The 20,114-nt window shown below is 48.3% G+C and overlaps 1 protein-coding gene across 4 annotated transcripts in view; it reads left to right on the top strand.

The window, feature by feature from the left end:
- The window catches only part of SRSF11 (serine and arginine rich splicing factor 11), a 223,375-nt gene that overhangs the window by 100,339 nt on the left and 102,922 nt on the right, over window positions 1-20,114 (top strand). For 2 of the 4 annotated variants that reach the window (XM_078668758.1, XM_078668752.1), the window contains exons 8-9: window positions 3,954-3,974; window positions 18,754-18,885. In XM_078668758.1, the coding sequence (XP_078524884.1) occupies window positions 3,954-3,974; window positions 18,754-18,885 (153 nt within the window). The remainder of the gene's footprint in view (window positions 1-3,953; window positions 3,975-18,753; window positions 18,886-20,114) is intronic. The other 2 variants (XM_078668774.1, XM_078668766.1) reach the window with 1 other exon arrangement.

Genomic DNA, 20,114 nt, shown 5'->3' with positions numbered 1-20,114 from the left:
CGGGTGCTGCGAGAGGCAAGAAGGCCCAGCACACGCAAGTGCTATGGGGAAAAATGGAAAAGATTCACTCAATGGTGTTGCAAGAAACAGCTCCAAAGGAGACTGACCAAGGAGTCCACGGTGCTAAGGTACCTCACACACCTAATTAAGGCAAAGCTAAGCTCATCCTCACTGAGAGTGCACCTAGCAGCGATTGTGGCATACACAAGAGGAGAAACAGGGAGAAGCTTCTTCACATCTCAAGTCGTGAAAAGATTCCTGGAAGGGGCTAAAAGAATAGCGCCGCCAAAGAGAATGCCGCCACCGGCCTGGAACCTAAATGTGGTACTGACGGAGCTCATGAAAGCACCTTTCGAACCCATCCACAAAGCATCACTGCAAATGTTGACAATGAAGACGGCCTTCCTGGTGGCAATCACCTCACTACGTAGGGTGAGCGAACTACAGGCACTCACACTGCAGGAACCTTACATCCAGATACACAGTGACAGGGTCGTGAGGAGAACTGACCCACACTTCATGCCAAAGGTGGTGTCAAGGTTCCACATGAATCAGAGTATTCAGATCCCTAGCTTCTTTCAAAACCCCACTACAAGCGTTGAGAGGTCGCTCCACACCCTAGACGCAAGAAGGGCTGTGATGCACTACATTGAAAGAACGAAGGAACACAGGAAGACGAAACAGTTCTTCGTGTCCTTCGCTAACAGTTACATAGGCAAACCAGTTACTAAAAACACCATAGCGCGATGGATCGCACAGACAATACAATTCTGCCACAAACAAGCTGGCCAGGAGCTAACAGGAGGGGCACAAGCCCACTCGACCAGGAAGAAAGGAGCATCAATTGCCTTTCTGGCCAACACACCGATTCAGGACATATGTCTGGCGGCAACATGGGCTTCAGTGCACACTTTCACAAAGCACTACTGCGTGGATGTACAGATGAACAAGGAAGCACAAGTAGGACAAAAAGTGCTTCAACATATTTTTAACAACCAACGCTCATCTTCCACCCAACCGCCACAAAAGTAACGAAAACCGCTACAAAATCTATGCACAGCATAGTGAATCCAGAAAGATTCACGCTGCAAAACGAATAGTTTCTTACCTGTCTGTGTAGTTTTGCAGCTTGAAGATCTTTCTGGATTCACTAGCGAACCCACCCGCCTCCGCCAGAAAGATGAGGGTGGAAAAACATGGAAAAGAAAGCAAGTTGGAACAATTACAAGATGCGTGGAAAGACTAACGTTGAAAAAACGATTAACAAACATAGCCATGGATTCACTACAAAGACAAAAAAGGAAAAGAGACAGAAAAAAGAATCCGAAGATGGCGCCCAAGGGTGGTAGCTTCCGCCGGAAGCAGGCCGACGTCACCGAAGGTACACCAAATGGTGGTACGTCGACGCCCACCTGGGCTACGACAAAAAAAAGAGAAAAAAGATTACGATTCCGGACCCAACCACCAGATTGCGGAATATGCACAGCATAGTGAATCCAGAAAGATCTTCAAGCTGCAAAACTACACCGACAGGTAAGAAACTATTCGTTCACAACCCTGTTGGAAATATCAGTAGTTTCTCACCAAAAACTGCACCTTACTCCCAATCTTCTCACTCAGAACCATGGAGAGATAAGGCATCCCGATCCCAGTCATCTCAATCTTGCGATTGGCACCTGAAATCTTAGAGTTTGGTTATCTTAATATTCTGCCTGATTACATGAATATTATCAAAGAGGCTAGGCGCTTTACCACAAGAGGATGCTATGCAGCAAAGTGGAAGCGGTTTGTTATTTACGGTTTACTGTAACAATAAAACCAATCCTCTAGCTGCTTCAATTCAAAACCTCATTTGTTACGTACTAGATCTACAGCTTTCCAATTTGGCGTACACATCTATCCGCTTATATCTTGCTGCAACAGCTGCATATCTAGAAAACAGACCGCATTGGTCTCTTTTTAAAGTGCCTGCTATCAAAGCAGTTATGGAAGGACTTAAGAGTCATTCAACCCAGACTTCCACCTGCTCCATTGTGGAATCTCAACATAGTCCTTACAAGACGTATGGGTCCAGCGGTTGAGCCATTACACAAATGTGAACTACAATTTCTCGCTTGGAAGATAGCCTTCCTCATAGCCATCACTTCTCTAAGAAGAGTAGGTGACCTTCAGGCACAAACCATAGAAAAACCATTCTTACAAATGCACCAAAACAAAGTGGTTTTAAGAACTAACCCCAAATTTCTACCTAAAGTCATTTCTGCCTTTCATATCAACCAATCTGTTGACTTGCCTGTGTTCTTACCTCAACCAGATTCAGTGGCAGAAAGTGCTCTTGACACCTTATATGTCAAAAGAGCATTACTATACTACATAGAAAGGACAAAATGTCAAAAAAGCATTACTATACTGCATAGAAAGGACAAAACCTTTCAGAAAAACCAAGCAACTTATTGTTGCAGGTCCTGGACACGGCTCACATTTCTGTCACCAAGATTTATTATTCTTTGTCAGACTTTGGCCCAGGTCCAGTCAGAGAAATGTAGAAAAGGGAGAAGGAAGGAAGAAGAGAACTATTTGAAAACAGTGATGAGACAAAGAATTGATCAAGAACCTGCAAGAGTGCTTTTTCCTTTAAAACCTATCCACAATTGGTACTTCTGCCCCCTGTAAGTTACTAGTAAGTAGGGCCTGGGAGTTGAAGAGGATCCCCTGCCCCCTCCTCCCGTCACTGCTACCATGCCACTGCCCTTGCAGCTTGCATGTCCCTGTGAGAAAGAAAAGGACAAAGTTGACATGGCACCCTGCCTGGGTGCCACACCAGCCAGCACTGCCTGAAGGTATATGTAAGTCACCCCTCTAGCAGGCTAAGCAGCCCTACGGCAGGGTGTATTATACACCAGGTGAGGACAGATCTGCATGAGTCCTTAATATTGTAAGTGCCAGGGAGGCCATGAATAATACTTGGGCTGGAAAATCGACAACTCTAATTCCACAGCACTGAACCAAGGAGTCTTTGGTACCTGTAAGAAAGTTCCCCTTTTTACATGGTTACCCCCTAACTTTTTGCCAGATTCCAGATACCAACTTGACTGATTGTGTGCTGCGATCCTGCTAACCAGGCTCCTGCACCATTGTTCTTTCTCAAAACGTTACCTTGTACCCACAATCGGCACAACTATGGGCCACATGTAAGACCCTTGTAAGAGGTACCCCTGGTACCAAGGGCCTTGTGACCAGAGAAGGCCTTTGAGGGCTGCAGCATCTATTGTACCACCCTCAGAGACCACTTACCAAAACTCCCCCACCCTTCCATGGCAGGCTGCGTGTTTTGGTGGAGGCGAAACTGAAGAGTCGACACGCCATGCCCAGAGTCGACACGGCATGGGTAAGTCACCCCTCTAGCAGGCCTTACAGCCCAAAGGCGCAGGGTGCACCATACCCAGGTGAGGGCATACCTGCAAGAGCAATATACCCCTACAGTGTCTGTGCCATTCACGGTCATTGTAAGTGCAGTCAAGCTATTTTGAGTGTGTAGGCTGGGAGTTTGTCAGGACGAACTCCACAGCTCCATGTTGGCTTTACTGAAGTCTGGGAAGTTTGGTATCAAACTTCCCAGCACATTAAATCCACACTGATGCCAGTGTGAGATTTAGTTAAAAATGCACTCAGATGGCATCTTAGCGATGCCTGTAGGAAGCTGACTGTATATACGATACCAAAATGAGGTATTGTGTGCAGAGTCCAGTGGAACCCCAAAGGTAGGTAGAGTTAAAGTTAGATGGCATCTTACTCTCGATTTGTGCTGGTGTGGGCGAGAAGTAAGGCAGTATCAGAGGCCAGTGTTACGCATTTGTTGTACACAATCAATCAGCAAATGATTTCACACACTCAGACTGAACTTTAGGCCAATTGTTTTTGTATAAAAATATTCTTTTCATTTTATTTCCTAGAACCAAGCGAGCATGGCACAGGTAAGTGATAAATATTTTGCAGTACATATACAGTTGTAATACAGTTTGGATTGTAATTGCAAATGCACTTTGTTTTGACTTGCAGAATGGTTGCAGAGACATGCAATACTTTGTAAATAAAGTACATAGACTCGAATAGTCTTTTCAGTAAAATACCAGGCAAGTTAGTTTTTGGATTGCTTTTCTTACACAGAGTAGTATACCTAGATACTATGGGACATTTCCTGTAAATAGGTAAGTAAAATCGTTTTTGTTAAACAGTACAATTTTAAAGAATTTCTTTAGGTTTTTAAACTCCACAAGAGAAACAATCCATGTTTTCCTATGGAGGAAAATAGTATCGGTTTTAAGGTAAGTATTTGGTAGGGGGAGTTAAGTTTCTGTGGGTAGACTCAGGGGTCTCCCAGTGTCAAGGATGTTCTCTTGTTACACCCTCAGTGGCACTCGGGCGGCCGGGTGCTGAGTGCTGTGGTCCATTGTTATTCAATGGGGGATAGGGATCCTCCGGTTGGTGGCTGCTGACTAGCAGGCCACTTGGTTGTGGGAGCAAAGCTCCTGGACTTTAGCTCAGGGCAAATGGGGAAACAAAGTAGCACTAAAGGTGCACCCTCAGCGGCACTTGGGCGGCCCGGTGCAGGGTGCTGTTTCGACATTGGGCGCCCTGTTTTTTGCAATGGGGAACCTCCGGTTTGCAAAGGCACTGCACGCTTGGGGACGAAGGTCTTCTGGGCGCGACAACCACTTCGAGAGGTAAGTTGGGCTTCATTAGGCACCGTCAGGTTTGGCTACCCAAGGCCGTGGGGCGTCAGGTGCAGGTGTACCTTTTGGGATCGTATCCTCTTACCAGCTCCTGGTCGCGGATGATGGGGACCTTCCGGATTTAGGCTGCAGGCGTCTGCTGGAGGCTTGAGGCAGGTCAGGGGTCGCCATATCTCTGGTCATGACTGCCGGGGGGGACCTCCTTGTCGTGTTTGCCCGCTCGGGCCGTGGACGGCGGGTGCAGAGTGGGGTGAATAAGTGGTTTCTGGCCAGGGCCAGAGGTTGCAGATGAACAAATCCGGTGTTCACTGAAGACAAAGTTTTGGTGGCTGAAGGCAGGCAGGTCCTCAGGGGTTTTCGAGGTTGCTGGCTGCAGGGCACACCGGGATTTCGCAGGAGCAGATTCGAGGTGAACACAGGCCGGTAGCGCTGGGGCTATGTCAGTGGGCGTCTTCCTCTTGTTAGCTTTAGCACGGCTGTTCAGGCCTTATTCTTCTTTTCTTGTTGCAGGTTCTTGTCACAGGAAGCAAGGTTCAGGGGTGCGCCTAAATACTAGCGTTCGAGGCATGTGGGCTGCTGAATTCATATCTGTGCATAGATCGCCGCCTAGTGTTGGGTCCGGATGATTGCACATTGTTGTCCTGGAAGAGTCTTCGAAGTATCACGAGATAGGTGGCTCCACCCTCGGACTACAGTGCGCATGGGCATCCTCTCCATCCTCAGATTGTTTTTTGCACCATTGGGTTCGGATGTACTTTCCAGCACTTCAAGTTCGAAATCAACAAAAACTTTTCTAAAGGCCTTCGGATCCGTCGGTATTGTAAAGCGCTCGGTACCGATACACTTCTTCAACATCTGTTGCACTCCGGTCGTCGAATCGGACCGTTAGGCCTTCTCGACGCCACTTGGACCGACCGTCGATGGAACGCAGTCCATTCAAATTCTGCCCGCAGTGCAACTCAAAGTTCCCGCACACAGATAAGCATCCAGTGTGCAACAAATGTCTATCTCCAGATCACAATGAAGATAGTTGCCTAGCCTGTGCACAGTTCCGGTCAAAAAAGACGATCCGGAATCGACGGGCGGCGAGGCAAGAAATGCAGAGGTCGGCACCAGAGCCCGAGAATATCTTCGACGATGAGGAAGACTTAGTTAACGCTGAAGACTCTGATCTAGACGAAGAACAATACTCTGAGCACGACTCCGAATATTACCTCGACGAGGAAGAACAAATAGTCGATCTCGAGGAATACGATCAAGACATTGTAGCTGTCGAAGACAACTCCGATGACGACGAGGGGCGAACCGTGAGTACACCGCCCCATATAGACACTACACCGATATCAGAGACTCAGGTCGAGGGATCGCCAGCAGGCCTTAGCCGAGATCAACATACTGGTTCTATAGCCCCACCATACCGCCCGGTTAAGAACATACAAAACAAGCATTTACAATGCAATAGGTCTCCCAACATAAAAGTTTGAGCTATTGGCGTTGTATATTACAATGTGTTACATTAATTTGTTATCAAACTCTGAATTGTTGTATAAAGATGATTTGCAAACTGTCAAATGTTGCTGAATAGTAAGCAACGTTGTGAATAATATTGTTTGCTAGTCATCCTTGGGTACCAGAGTACTTCACTTGAGTCAGCTCACTACTCTGCACTCACTACTCTGCACTCACTACTCCCTACTCTGCACTCACTACTCACTACTCTGCACTCACTACTCACTACTCACTACTCACTACTCTGCACTCACTACTCACTACTCTGCACTCACTACTCTGCACTCACTACTCTGCACTCACTACTCTGCACTCACTACTCTGCACTCACTACTCTGCACTCACTACTCTGCACTCACTACTCTGCACTCACTACTCTGCACTCACTACTCTGCACTCACTACTCTGCACTCACTACTCTGCACTCACTACTCTGCACTCACTATTCACTACTTTGCTCTCACTACTCACTACTTTGCACTCACTACTCACTACTTTGCACTCACTACTCACTACTTTGCACTCACTACTCACTACTTTGCACCCACTACTCACTACTCTGCACCCACTACTCACTACTCTGCACTCACTACTCTGCACTCACTACTCTGCACTCACTACTCACTACTCTGCACTCACTACTCACTACTCTGCACTCACTACTCACTACTCTGCACTCACTACTCACTACTCTGCACTCACTACTTTGCACTCACTACTCACTATTCTGCACTCACTAGTCTGCACTCACTAGTCTGCACTCACTAGTCTGCACTCACTAGTCTGCACTCACTAGTCTGCACACTACAGGGAGACAGCACACTGCAGGGAGACAGCACACTGCAGGGAGACAGCACACTGCAGGGAGACAGCACACTGCAGGGAGACAGCACACTGCAGGGAGACAGCACACTGCAGGGAGACAGCACACTGCAGGGAGACAGCACACTGCAGGGAGACAGCACACTGCAGGGAGACAGCACACTGCAGGGAGACAGCACACTACAGCACCTATTGCATTGTAAATGCTTGTTATAGTTTGTTTTTCATGCTACATATGATCCTTGTTTTGCTTGTACTGCAAACTGAGTCACCTACAGGTATCTGGGTGAGTTCAGGGTGTGGATGGGTGTTCATAGCAGAACAATTAGGAGCTTTAGAGTTGAGGCTGACGGCAGTGTGTTTTTTCCACAGTGCCATAAGGGTGTTCATACCTTATCTAGTGTAAATAATCTGCATTCCCCCACTCAGTTGTTCTTGTAAAGTGTTTATGGCTTGGGATAAATATCTTGCTTCTTCCTAATTTCAGCTATTCTTTGTTGAGTAAAACGTTATGAATTTGTCACGCATAAATATGTCACCTATTTTAGACAAAACCATTTTAGACGCGGCCATCCTTTCTACCCCACTTAAAGCACTGGGTATGGTTTTACCAGGCTCAGGCACCTAGTCTAACCAATGAAAATGCGCCTATAGACTGAAACCAACACGTGCTTGAATACTAATACCCTGCAGTGGTATTCAGTATTTATTATACACGAAAAAACAACACTACGTGGTTTGAAATTGATCAGGAGAACTAATTGGCACCTATTTAATGTTTTTCACAAACAACGGGATATAACATGCATGTTTTTGTGCATACCCCACCAGAATGTGCATGTTCTGTTAATTAACTATCAGTTGTCCCTCGCTAAAATTCAGGAAGTCTGATCTCATCTAGTAAAATTTAACAGTGCAGATTTTATCAGCCCAAGTAATTATTGGCCGCAGTAAAGTCGAGGTTGTGTGTTGAGCTTAGAGCAACCGACCTTCGAACTGAGAAATAGGTTTGCGCCTAATGTCCAGACTCCCGGGCCCGCGAGCCTCCGATCGTGGTCCGAGGTAAACAGCGTGGCAAGCGAAAAATCACCATTAGGGCGCCATGGACGTGGCTGCCCGCTTCTCATCCGAACTTCCAGTTGCCGCAGGATAATGGCCGAGCACAGCAGGCAAGCGGTATTAAATTATAATTAACCCCGTGGGGGCAGAGCCGCTACATGTGTGCCACCCTGCGCGTCTCATCGCCTCCCTAGAGTCTGCCAGGAGCCTCAATGTCCACTGGCAATCGGCCGGAACTGCAGTGTCACTACCTGAGTGTGAGCCATGCCTCCTCACAGCCCACCGATAGAAGCGTGACCTGCAGCGCTAGAAAGCCGGCCTCTGTTGTGGTTCCGTGGTTTCCTGTTGCTGTGGGCTGGAGTGCTGAAATGAGGTCTGCTGCTGGCACGGAGGAGGACGCTACTGCGCGCGCACTAATAACGAAACCTATGGTGGGGGCGGGACTTCCGTTTTGTGAAGCCCGCGCCCACGGAGTGCCTGGAGCCGAGGAGCAGTTGTGACGCGGGGCTCCCATGACCAAGGGAGAGCCCCGCGGTCGGAGGCTGCACAAGTCCGGAGTGCCGGTGAGCGGGGAAGGGGGGGGATGCCTGTATGTGTGCATGCGTGTGTCTGTGTGTGCGACGGCGGAGGGGTGGGGGGGGATGTCTCTCCGTGCGTGTATGTGTGTGCGCATGCGTGCAGGGTGCAGGGGGAGGTGTGCCTGTGTATGTTTGCGCTTCCCAGGAGACAGCCACGGCGAGCGCGTTCGCGCGCGCGTGGACTGCGGCGATCGCCTTTTGCGAAATGCGCGCGGCCAGGTGCTGTCTCCTGGGAAGCAGAGTCAGCAACAAAAGATCTCCTGGCGGACACAGCGCTGACGCGCTGTTAAACGCCAGGAGACCTAAAAAGCCTTCTGAGACACGATATACGACACCGGTTCCATCGAAACCGAAACTCGTCGACAATACCGTCTTCGGACTGAACGTTGTCGAACCGAAGGTGATTAAGCCAAGGGGCGCCGACCCGAAGGCCACAGTTCCAATATAACCTTCGAAGCCTCAGACCGTCGAGTCGACCTCGAAGCCAAAAGCCATCGAGTCGACCTCGAAGCCAAAAGCCGTCGAGTCGACCTTGAAGCCAAAAGCCGTCGAGTCGACCTTGAAGCCAAAAGCCGTCGAGTCGACCTCGAAGCCAAAAGCCGTCGAGTCGACCTCGAAGCCAAAAGCCGTCGAGTCGACCTCGAAGCCAAAAGCCGTCGAGTCGACCTCGAAGCCAAAAGCCGTCGAGTCGACTTCGAAGCCGAAAGCCGGCGAGTCAACATCGAGGCCAAAGCACGTCGAATTGACACCTAAACAAAAGCACGTCGACTCGACTTCCAAGACAAAGCACGTCAAATCGAGCAAATCTGGCTCAACTATCGACAATGGGAAAAAACTGGTCGACGACAGCAAAAGGCCTACGTCCAAGACAAACGTCGAACAGAAAGTGAAACCTAAAGTGGACCAAAGTAAATCGGTCGAGCCGAAGCCCATCGATCCAAAGAGGGGCATCGAGCCAAAGCCGCAGGCTCCGAAGACACCTATACCACCTAAAGATGCTGCCGAACCGACAAAACAGCTCGTTCGAAGAAGGTGGTAAAGCCTGTAAAAGACGTCCAACTGACATAACGTGTCGAAAAACCTCAAAAACCGATCCAACCACCAAAAGCGGTCGAACCCATTAAAGGCATCAAACCGAAAAAGGTCAAACCAAAACCTACGGCACCAAGGCCAAAAACTGTGGAAGACCAAATTATCCATCCAGACCCCTCCACAGATGACCATTCAAAACTATATATTGACCCAAACACTGGGAAAGTGACTGTTTACGTAAAAAAGAAAAGACCTCTGCCTACTGAAGACTTTTCTAGAATTCCACTAAAAAAAAAAAGACTGTGCTACCTCTCCAATACTTTTTGAACCTATCTCCCCAGCTATGCCTACTACTCCATATGCCCCAACCTCACCTGCACGCTCTGACTACAACCCAGATGAGGATCAGAATGCAGATGTAGGGTTTGGTTATCCACAAAACCCATATGGAGACCCCAATTCACAGCCATGGGGTGGGGGAGGTGAACCAGTTACTGAGGGTACTCTGCCTATTACAGACCCTACAGTATACCCAACTAAGCCATCACCCACAGAAGATACAGTGGCTTTTAACTCTCTAATAGAGCAGCAAGCTACCATAATGTAGATATGCATTATGATGCTATTGAAGAAGACTTTCTTTTTGATACATTAACAACATCGGATAGAAATGTGAAAACACTCCCCATGTTGAAGGGCGTCTTAAAGCACGCAATGACATTTTTAAGGACACTGCTAGGGCACGTGTCATAAACCCTAGAATTGAAAAGAAATATAGGGCTGCACCTATAGACCCTACATACATCAAGGAACAACTACCTCTAGACTCCTTAGTGGTATCCAACGCACGAAATTCGAATTCACAGACTACTGGAGAGGCTGCTCCTCCTGACAAGGAGTCAAAGATTTTAGAGGCATCAGGCAAGAGAGTAGCAGCTCAGGCAGCAAACTCATGGAGAATAGCCAATACACTGGCCTTGCTGGCCAGATATGACAGGGCCCACTATGATAGTTTAGAGGAAATTCTCCAACTCTTACCTGAGCCTTACAAGAATCAGGCAGATGAACTTATACAGGAGGGAAAGCTCATCACAAATGCCTCAATTAATGTGCTCTAGACGCGGCAGACACTGCTGCCAGATCCATCAACACAAGCGTACTGCTTAGGCGACACGCATGGCTTCGCATATCAGGCTTTTAGAATGAAGTCCAATCCACTATTCTTAATTAGCCCATAACCCCAGATTTTTTGTTTGGTCCAGCAGTTGACTCAATTCTGGACACAATGAAAAAGGACGCGGAAACAGCTAAGTCCATGGGAGCCCTTCAGTCCCAACAACACAAAGGCTCCTTTCGTCGCACCAACTATAGAGGAGGAGCGCGAAGTCATACATCACAGCAATCCTCCACATACAAAAGTAACACGCAATCGACATATAACAAGAACTCACAGGGGTGGATACAGAGGAAATAATACCAAGGGAAGAGGTCGTGGAGGCAATGCAAATAGATCCTCCACTAACACCAAACAGTGACTTCTTGGCACTACCCCCAGACCATATAACACAGGTCGGGGGAAGACTGCAACAATTTCTGCCAGTCTGGTTAAAGATCACTACAGACAAGTGGGTCAGGCAAATGATCCAACATGGCTATTGCCTCGAACTCACCTCCACACTACCCAACATACCACCCGTGCACCGTCCAATGTCACAGGAACATATAACGCTACTACAGCAAGAGGTCATCAGTATGCTGCAAAAGGGGGCCATAGAACCAGTTCCACTCCAACATCAAGGAACAGGAGTATACTCTCTATACTTCCTTATTCCAAAGAAGGACGGTTCTCTAAGACCAATATTGGACCTCAGGCCCCTCAACCTGTATATTTTGTCAGAGCACTTTCATATGCTCACTCTCCAACAAGTCATACCATTGCTTCGCCAGGGAGACTTCCTAGCAACTCTAGACCTCAAGGACGCATACTTTCATGTACCAATACACCCTGCTCACAGAAAGTATCTAAGGTTCACCATTCAGGGACAGCACTACCAGTTCAAAGTCCTACCATTTGGTGTCACAACAGCTCCACGGGTGTTCACCAAATGCCTAGCTACAGTGGCGGCACATCTCAAGAGACAACACATCCGTGTGTACCCATAAGTGGACGACTGGCTAAAACACGCGTCATCAGCCCAGCAATGTGCCAACCACATGTCAAAGACCATCCATCTCCTGCACAGTTTAGGCTTCTCGCTAAACTACCCAAAGTCGCACCTCCAACCCTCCCAAGTCCAACAGTACCTGGGAGTGACAATAGATACACTAGCAGCAAAATCATATCCCAACGCAGCACGGATCAACGGAATGCAAACGTTGATCCAAAAGTTCAGACCTCAACACTCATTACCAGCTCGAGTGTTTATGCAACTAATAGGCATGACGGCCTCGTGCATATTCATAGTCCCTCATGCCAGAGTACACATGCGTCCGCTCCAAGAGTGCCTAGCAAGGCAGTGGAACCAGGCTCAGGGGCGATTACAGGACCTAGTGTTGGTGACCAGTCGGGCATACAACTCTCTGCATTGGTGGAATCCACAAAACCTTTGCAAAGGACGACTGTTCCAAGAGCCTGTCCCACAAATAGTGTTAACCGCGGACGCATCCCTGCTAGGATGGGGAGCCCATGTCTTAAATTACACAGTAGAGGGTCTCTGGACTGTACAACAAAAGAAGATGCACATCAACCTTCTGGAGTTGATGGCGATCTTTCTAGCCCTAAAAGCGTTCAAGACACACTTATGCAACAAAGCCTGTGTTGATCCGGACGGACAACATGACAGCTATGTATTACATTCAAAAACAGGGAGGAACACACTCGCCACAGCTGTCACACTTAGCTCAAACAATGTGGAAATGGGCCATTCAGAGGAACATGTTTCTCATGGCAGAGCACCTCCCAGGCAAGGACAATCAAGTAGCCGACCTGCTCAGCAGGCACAGCCAACAGATGCACAAATGGGAAATTCACCCCAAAGTGCTCCAACCATTCTTCCGGAAGTGGGGACACCCGGAGATAGATCTGTTTGCCACAAGCGAAAATGCAAAATGCCAGTACTTTGCCGCCAGGTTCCCACATCCGCAGGGCAATGCGATATGGATGAACTGGTCAGGCAAATTTGCGTACGCTTTTCCCCCAGCTCCATAAATACCGCTAGTGGCATGCAAAATGCGCCAACATTCGCTGACGCTGATCCTAGTTGCTCCCACATGGGCGAGGCAACCATGGTACACAACGTTCCTAGAACTGTCAGTGGTGCCTCATCAAAGACTGCGACTCACACCCAATCTTCTAACTCAGAGCCATGGAGAAATCCAACACCCAGACCCGCAACAGCTCAACCTTGCGATCTGGCTCCTGAAATCCTAGAGTTTGGATACCTAAACTTGCCCCCAGACTGCATGAATATTATCAAAGAGGCAAGAAAACCCACTACCAGAGCATGTTATGCAGCTAAGTGGAAACGGTTCGTCATTTACTGTAGTAACAACGATATAAACCCACTTGATGCTTCTACTCAAAACATCATTTGCTATCTCTTGCAATTTAGCCTACTCATCCATCAGGATACATTTAGCTGCGTTAGCAGCATATCTTCAAAACAGGCAACACCTTTCACTATTTAGGGTGCCAGCAATTAAAGCGTTTATGGAAGGACTTAAACGCGTAATTCCTCCAAGACACCCACTTTCACCATTCTGGAATCTGAACATTGTTCTAACCAGACTTATGGGACCACCTTTTGAACAACTACACTCATGCGAACTACAATTTTCTACTTGGAAGGTGGCTTTCCTTATTGCCATTACTTCACTTCGAAGAGTTAGCGAGCTGCAAGCCCTAACTATTCAAGAGCCATTCATACAAGTACATGCAAATAGAGTAGTTCTCAGAACAAACCCTAAATTCATGCCAAAAGTGGTATCCCATTTCCATATAAATCAAACCATAAAACTGCCAGTGTTCTTTCAAAACCCACAGACAGTAGCCGAAAGGGCCTTGCATACTCTAGATGTCAAAAGAGCTCTGCTATATTATATAGACAGAACTAAGGCATTTCGAAAAACAAAACAGTTGTTTGTTGCTTTCTCACCACAACACAAAAGCAACCCTATTTAAAAATCAGGTATAGCCAGATGGATCGTTAAGTGCATCCAAATATGTTATTTAAAGGCAAAACGCACCTTAACAGTTCCCCCTAGGGCGCACTCCACACGCAAGCTAGGGGCATCCATGGCTTTCCTGGGAAATATTACTTTACACGAAATTTGTAGAGCAGCCACATGGTCAACCATACATACATTTACCAAACACTATTGTGTAGATGTACATTCAAAACAGCAAGCTGCTGTAGGACAGGCTGTTCTCAAAACTCTTTTCCAGACTGCTGCAGCTGACACAGGTAGCCACCGCTAGGGGAGATACTGCTATACATTCTATGCACAGATATGAATTCAGCAGCCCACATGCCTCGGAACGGAATATGCTACTTACCAGTATGCATCTGTTCTTGGCATGTAGGGCTGCTGACACTCATATCGCCCACCCACCTCCCCGGTGCCTGTCGCAGCTGTAGCATTCACTCTTTGCATGGACATCTCTTACTGTACTATACTCCATTTCTGCCACAATGACGAAAAACAATCTGAGGATGGAGAGGATGCCCATGTGCACTGTAGTCCGAGGGAGGAGCCACCTATCTCGTGATGCTTCGAAGACTCTTCCAGGACAACAATGTGCAATCATCCGGACCCAACACTAGGCGGCGATCTATGCACAGATATGAATGTCAGCAGCCCTACATGCCAAGAACAGATGCATACTGGTAAGTAGCATATTCCTTTAGGGGCGTTACAGGTAGGTAAAAAGGTTGGGACCAATGGGTCCCTACCCTGGGGTGGGTACACCCCCCAATATGCCACCCTGCTGTGGGAGGGCGACATACCTGTCCCTGCTTGGCTGGGTCCCCCCCCCATCTGCAAGATGGCAGGGACTGATGGTTGTGCTTCACCCCGCCTCCCCCACCTGAGGGTTGCAGTTGGCAGAGGTGGGTACACATCTCTACCTCACTTGTTTTTCCTGCCGGTTCTCCCGCCCAAGTGGGTGTCTGAAACAGTGGGGAACAGTTGCTGAGAGCAGCAAGTGGCCTGGGGAAGCTCACAAAGACGGCAAGCCTTTGAAGCTTCCCCTTCGTGAACCCTGCCCATCCTGGGGGAGAAGGTTTGACACCTCAACCCAGGATGTGCATTGTTTCAGACCCCCGAGAGCAGCAGACTCTCGCCCCAGGGGGTCCAGAATCCTGTCTAGTGGTGGCAGCTGAAAGTAGATACTCAAACCTGGAAACAAGTGGTAGGTTAGTTTTCAGGGGGCATCTCTAAGATGCCCTTTGTGTACATGTTTCATTAAATACCATACTGGCATCAGTGTGGATTTAATGTGCTGAGAGGTTTGATACCAAACTTTTCAGTTTTCAGTGTAGCCATTATGGTGCTGTGGAGTTCGTAATGACAAACTCCCAGCACCATATACTCTTAATGGCAGCTCTGCGCTTACTGTGTCTGAGAATGGACTTAGACACTGTATGGGTGCCGGGTTCCTCCACCTGTACCTTCACCACTGGTATAGTGCACCCAGCTAGAGGGGTGACTGACCTATGCCAGGGCAGTGGGTTGTAGTCATGATACACCGGGACGTTTTGGGGGACGAAAAGGTGGTATGGGTGATAGGTCGGTAGGCGCTGAAGGGATATTCACTATTAGATATTTACAACAATACTAAGTGTGACGGTGCTAACGGGATAGGAAGAACCACCTGCCTTCCTAAAACATCTGTATGGAAAACCAACAGAACAAATGCAAAAAAGACACCCTAGCACACGTAATCATTAAATGCAATCTTTTCAGAGTTTAGTAAATGACACAAAACAGTTGATAAGCTGCATAAATGCTTTTCTTCTGTAGTAGGGGATCTCTGTGTATAGTCATAATCTAGTGAATAGTCCCGCCCATGTGCGTGGACCCCGGAGCAATCAAAAATAATCTCTTACAGTGTCAAAAAATGCAGAAAATGCATAGACACTTAAGAGAGAATTTAAAGACAGATAATGCAGCCAAAAAAGGCTACACTGTCCAGTACTTCAACTAGAAATTCCACCATAAAATCCACAAAACAGCAAAGCCTGTACAGATTTCCCTTGCTTAACAGCAAAATCCCTCAGGAATGATAGAGAGAAGAACCTGGACAGACAAGCCCCATAGGCTGCCATTATGTGGCTTAATTAGGATACTGTGCCTTTAAGGAACCTTCCAGAACCTTCTCTCAGTATCCCAGAATGCATAGCAGGTCCAACTTAGCCTCAGTTCTTTTTTCCGGCTCCTGCAAGCAGGACCCTGGAGCATTGAGCTCTCCCTTTCAAGGGTTTTTGTTGGTGTTTTACACTGATTTCGATTTTTGGTACTTTTAAAGTACTCTGGTGACTTTCTTTCTGTGTTTCTGCACTCTTTTTTGTCCATAATGCCTGCATTATTCGACAAATGCCCTGAGTGCTCAAGAAAGAAGGCCAAGACAGACTCCCATGAGGTCTGTATTCTCTGCCTTCCCTCTTCCCACATCCCTGAGGAGTGTAGGATCTGCAGAAGCTTCTCTGGAAGGACCCTGAAGGAGAGGAAGAAGATCAGGCTTCAGGGACTTGAGGAGAGAAAGCTGAAGGCACGAGGTGGGTCAGGAGGGGCTCCTTCTACCCATGCTGAGGCCTCTGGGGGGCTCCCCAGGGGCAGGAAGTCCAGCCCTCGCCCAAGGTCTCCGTCTGGGTCAGTTGCGCTGACCACGACGTCGAGGGGACGGTCAACGGCCAGTTCCAGGTCTCCCCAGGGCTCTGGGTCGAGAAAACGTCGCCCGTCGACGTCGAGGAACGTGTTCCGGCCGCCGTCGAAGCCGGTGTCGATATCCTCGTCGTCGCTGTCGGCGTCGAGTGATCGACATCGGAGGGCCCGGCGTCGGCGCTCGCCGTCGAGGCGACACCGCCGTTCGCCGTCGAGGACATCGTCGTCGAGGGGATCCTCGTCGTCAAGGTCGCCGTCGAGACGAAAGGCATCTCCGGCGCCGAAGAGGTCGACGTCGAAGCATTCCAAAAGGCCGACGTCGAGACGGTCAAGGAGATCGACGTCGAGAAGGTCGGAGAGGTCGACGTCGAGAAGGTCCTAAGGTTCGCCGTCGAAGCGATCCAGGAAGTCGACGTCGAGACCGGCGTAGAGGTCGAGGTCGCCGTCGAGGCACCATCGCCCGTCGTCGAGGTTTCGTGGCTCGTCGATCTGGTCGGGGTCGACGTCGAGACGGAGACACGGTTCGACGTCGAGGAGTGTGATTCGGTCGACGCCGAAGGACCGTTCGACGTCGAGGGGACATCGGTCGTCGTCTGGACACCGGTCTTCAGCGTCTGGAGGTCCTAAGGACAGGCCCAGGACTGTGGGGGGCTCCCCACTCTCTGGTAGAGGTGATGGCTCGCCGGGACCGGCGCATTCCGGGGTGGATACTCCGATGAAGCCGTCTACGCCTCCTCCGCGGCCGGCTGTGCCGAAGGGTCCTCCTCCGAAGGCCCCTACCCCGCCTCCGAGGCCGGCTCCGCGGGACCCGCGTCCGGTTGCTCCTCCACCCCCGATCCCACCGAGGGGGGTGTCGATGCCTAAGTTCCCGACGCCTCCGAAGAAGACTCCTAAGAAGCCTGGAGCTCCTGACCCTGGGAGGCCGAAGGAGCGTCCGAGGCCCAAGAGGTCGAGGTCTCGCTCGGGGAGACGGGACAAGTCGAGGAGTGGCCGCGGATCTTCATCACGATCCAGGCATCATCACAAGAGACGTCGCTATTGACTTTTTACACTGTCTTAGAGCCTTTCTGCCAGGTCCTGAGTGAGTTTTCCTTAGGACCAACCCCAGATTCAAATCCAAGGTAGTGTTCATTTTTCACCTTAACCAAACAGTTGCGTTCCTGGTCAACTTCCATCGGCCTGATTCAGTGGCAGAGAGAACACTCCACAAATTTGACATCAAGCTTTTCCTATGTATTACATAGTTAGGACAAGGAAACACACAACAGTTTTTGTTTGTTTCCTTTACACTGCTTCATAAAGGTCACTCCATATCAAAGTGAAGTCTAGCAAGGTGGATCATCAGATGCAACCAAACCTTCCACCATAAAACCTCATTCTGCCTGTAAACAGGGCACCACTATGGGCATCACTTTGACCTTCCTTGGGAACATACACATAGCTGGCATCTGCAAAGCCGTCACATGGTTAACTCCACATTTCTTCACAAAATAGTTGGATATGCTTTCAAGGGAACTGGAAAGAGTTGGGCAAACTGTCATGTGGACTCCATTTCAGAGCTGTGTAACTTACACTTGCTAGCCACTGCTAAGGTGAATGCTGCTTTACAGTCTATGCAGAGCATGTGCATTTGCAACCACACATGCTACAAACAATCTACATTGTAAGCATCTGTTTATCGTATTTAGTGCTGTAGATTCACATACGCCTACCCGGAAGCCAGTGTTTGATACAGATATATTCAACTGACAAAAATATTTATATAATACCCATGTTCACTATACTATCTTACTCGCTACTCCATACCTACTCTTACCCACATGTGGAAAACAATCTAACATAGGAGTCAGTTAGCATGCGTGTTCATCACTAATAAAGAAGTCACCCATACCTTGTCACTCATATTACTTCTTTGAAGAAAAACAAGTTGCAACAGTCTAGGCTCCACACTAAATGGCAGGGTTATGCAGAGCATGTAAATCTACAGCACCACATGTGACGCACAAATGCTTACAGAGTAAGTAACATAGTAAGTGTAGCAATCCTTTTCGCTACGCTGGCTGGCCCCTTTAAAATCAATTTTATTAAGGGCAAATTATTTTGTAACCTTGACTTTTATCTGTCACCTTCATGTTTAGACGCTCTAGAAGTAGATCACGAAGGCGGTCACATTCAAAGTCCAGAAGCCGGCGGAGATCTAAAAGTCCAAGGAGAAGACGGTCTCATTCAAGAGAGAGAGTTAGGAGATCTAGGAGTCCATCTAAATCCAGGTAAAAGCACTGTAGCATTTTATATATTTGACTTGAAATGCATCATTAGGAATGTATACATGTTAGGACTGTCTTGATGACCGATTACTTGGGGATGCCTATGTTCATGAGAAGATTTGAATATTTACTAAATGGCTATTAGGGGTAGTAGGTAAGGGATGGAAAATAACTTAATATAGACAACTAATGGTTATTGAAATATCTTGCAGTTCTTTAACCCTAGAATAATGCAAGTTAAAATGCAATCATGAAACCGGATCATTATTGTGCTTTGGTGGTTTTTGTTTTTGGGACATTTTCTTGGGTTCCTGGGTAATCATAGGTAACTTGGCAATGTCATGTGTGGGTAGTTTAATATACCAATGTTATCCCATGGCCAAATTACATTGGCACTCAAATTGGATAGCCAGTGCACCCCTTAAGGTGCCCAGAGGGTTGAGGGCAAACAGTTAAACCTTACTCCACGTGTGAATTGGTTTATAACTCGTACACAATATAACCAGTCCGAGCTTGACATTATAAAAATGAATAGTTATTAAATGGAACAGTTAACACTGAAATATAAACAAAAAAAGTTTAGTTTTGCAGCGTGAATCTTTCTGGATTCACTATGCTGTGCATTATTCCGCGGTCTTGTGGTTGGGTCCGGATTCGTAGTCTTTTCTTTGTTTTTTTTTTTTTTTTTCTTTGCCCAGGTGGGCGTCGGCGTCACACCCCCTTTGGGTGTATTTCCGGTGACGTCGGCATGCTTCCTGCGGAAGCTCCCACTCTTGGGCGCCATCTTCAGATTCTTTTTTTCCGCGGTCGGGTCTGGATCGTTCCCGTTTGGGCTCCAGACATTTTTGGAGAAAGAAGAAAGAAAATACAGAAAAGACGAGGAGAAGTCATCTGAAGACTCCAGGGGACTTCACCGACGAAAGACAAGCAAAGATAAGGCGTTTTCCATCCAGATCTTCGACGACCGTCGACGAACACGCGACCAGAGAGGCCCTGGACGCTCGAGGATGGACAACACGCCGTTCAAGTTCTGCCGTAACTGCCACCACAAGTACGCGCAGAAGGACCAGCACCCGGTATGCAACCTTTGCCTACCGGTGGACCACGAAAGCGGAGACTGCAACGCCTGTTCCGCCTTCACCCCGAAGACCCTTCGTGTGAGAGAGAGGCAGAGGGTAGCACACGCCGCCCTGCAGGGGAAGGCCCCGACCCCGTCGCTCTACGAGCTGGGG

This window comes from Lissotriton helveticus, chromosome 1_2 (assembly GCF_964261635.1).
Source record: "Lissotriton helveticus chromosome 1_2, aLisHel1.1, whole genome shotgun sequence".
Lineage (NCBI taxonomy): Eukaryota > Metazoa > Chordata > Amphibia > Caudata > Salamandridae > Lissotriton > Lissotriton helveticus.
Note: the sequence above shows the minus strand (reverse complement) of the source record. Positions and strands in the feature narration are given on the sequence as shown.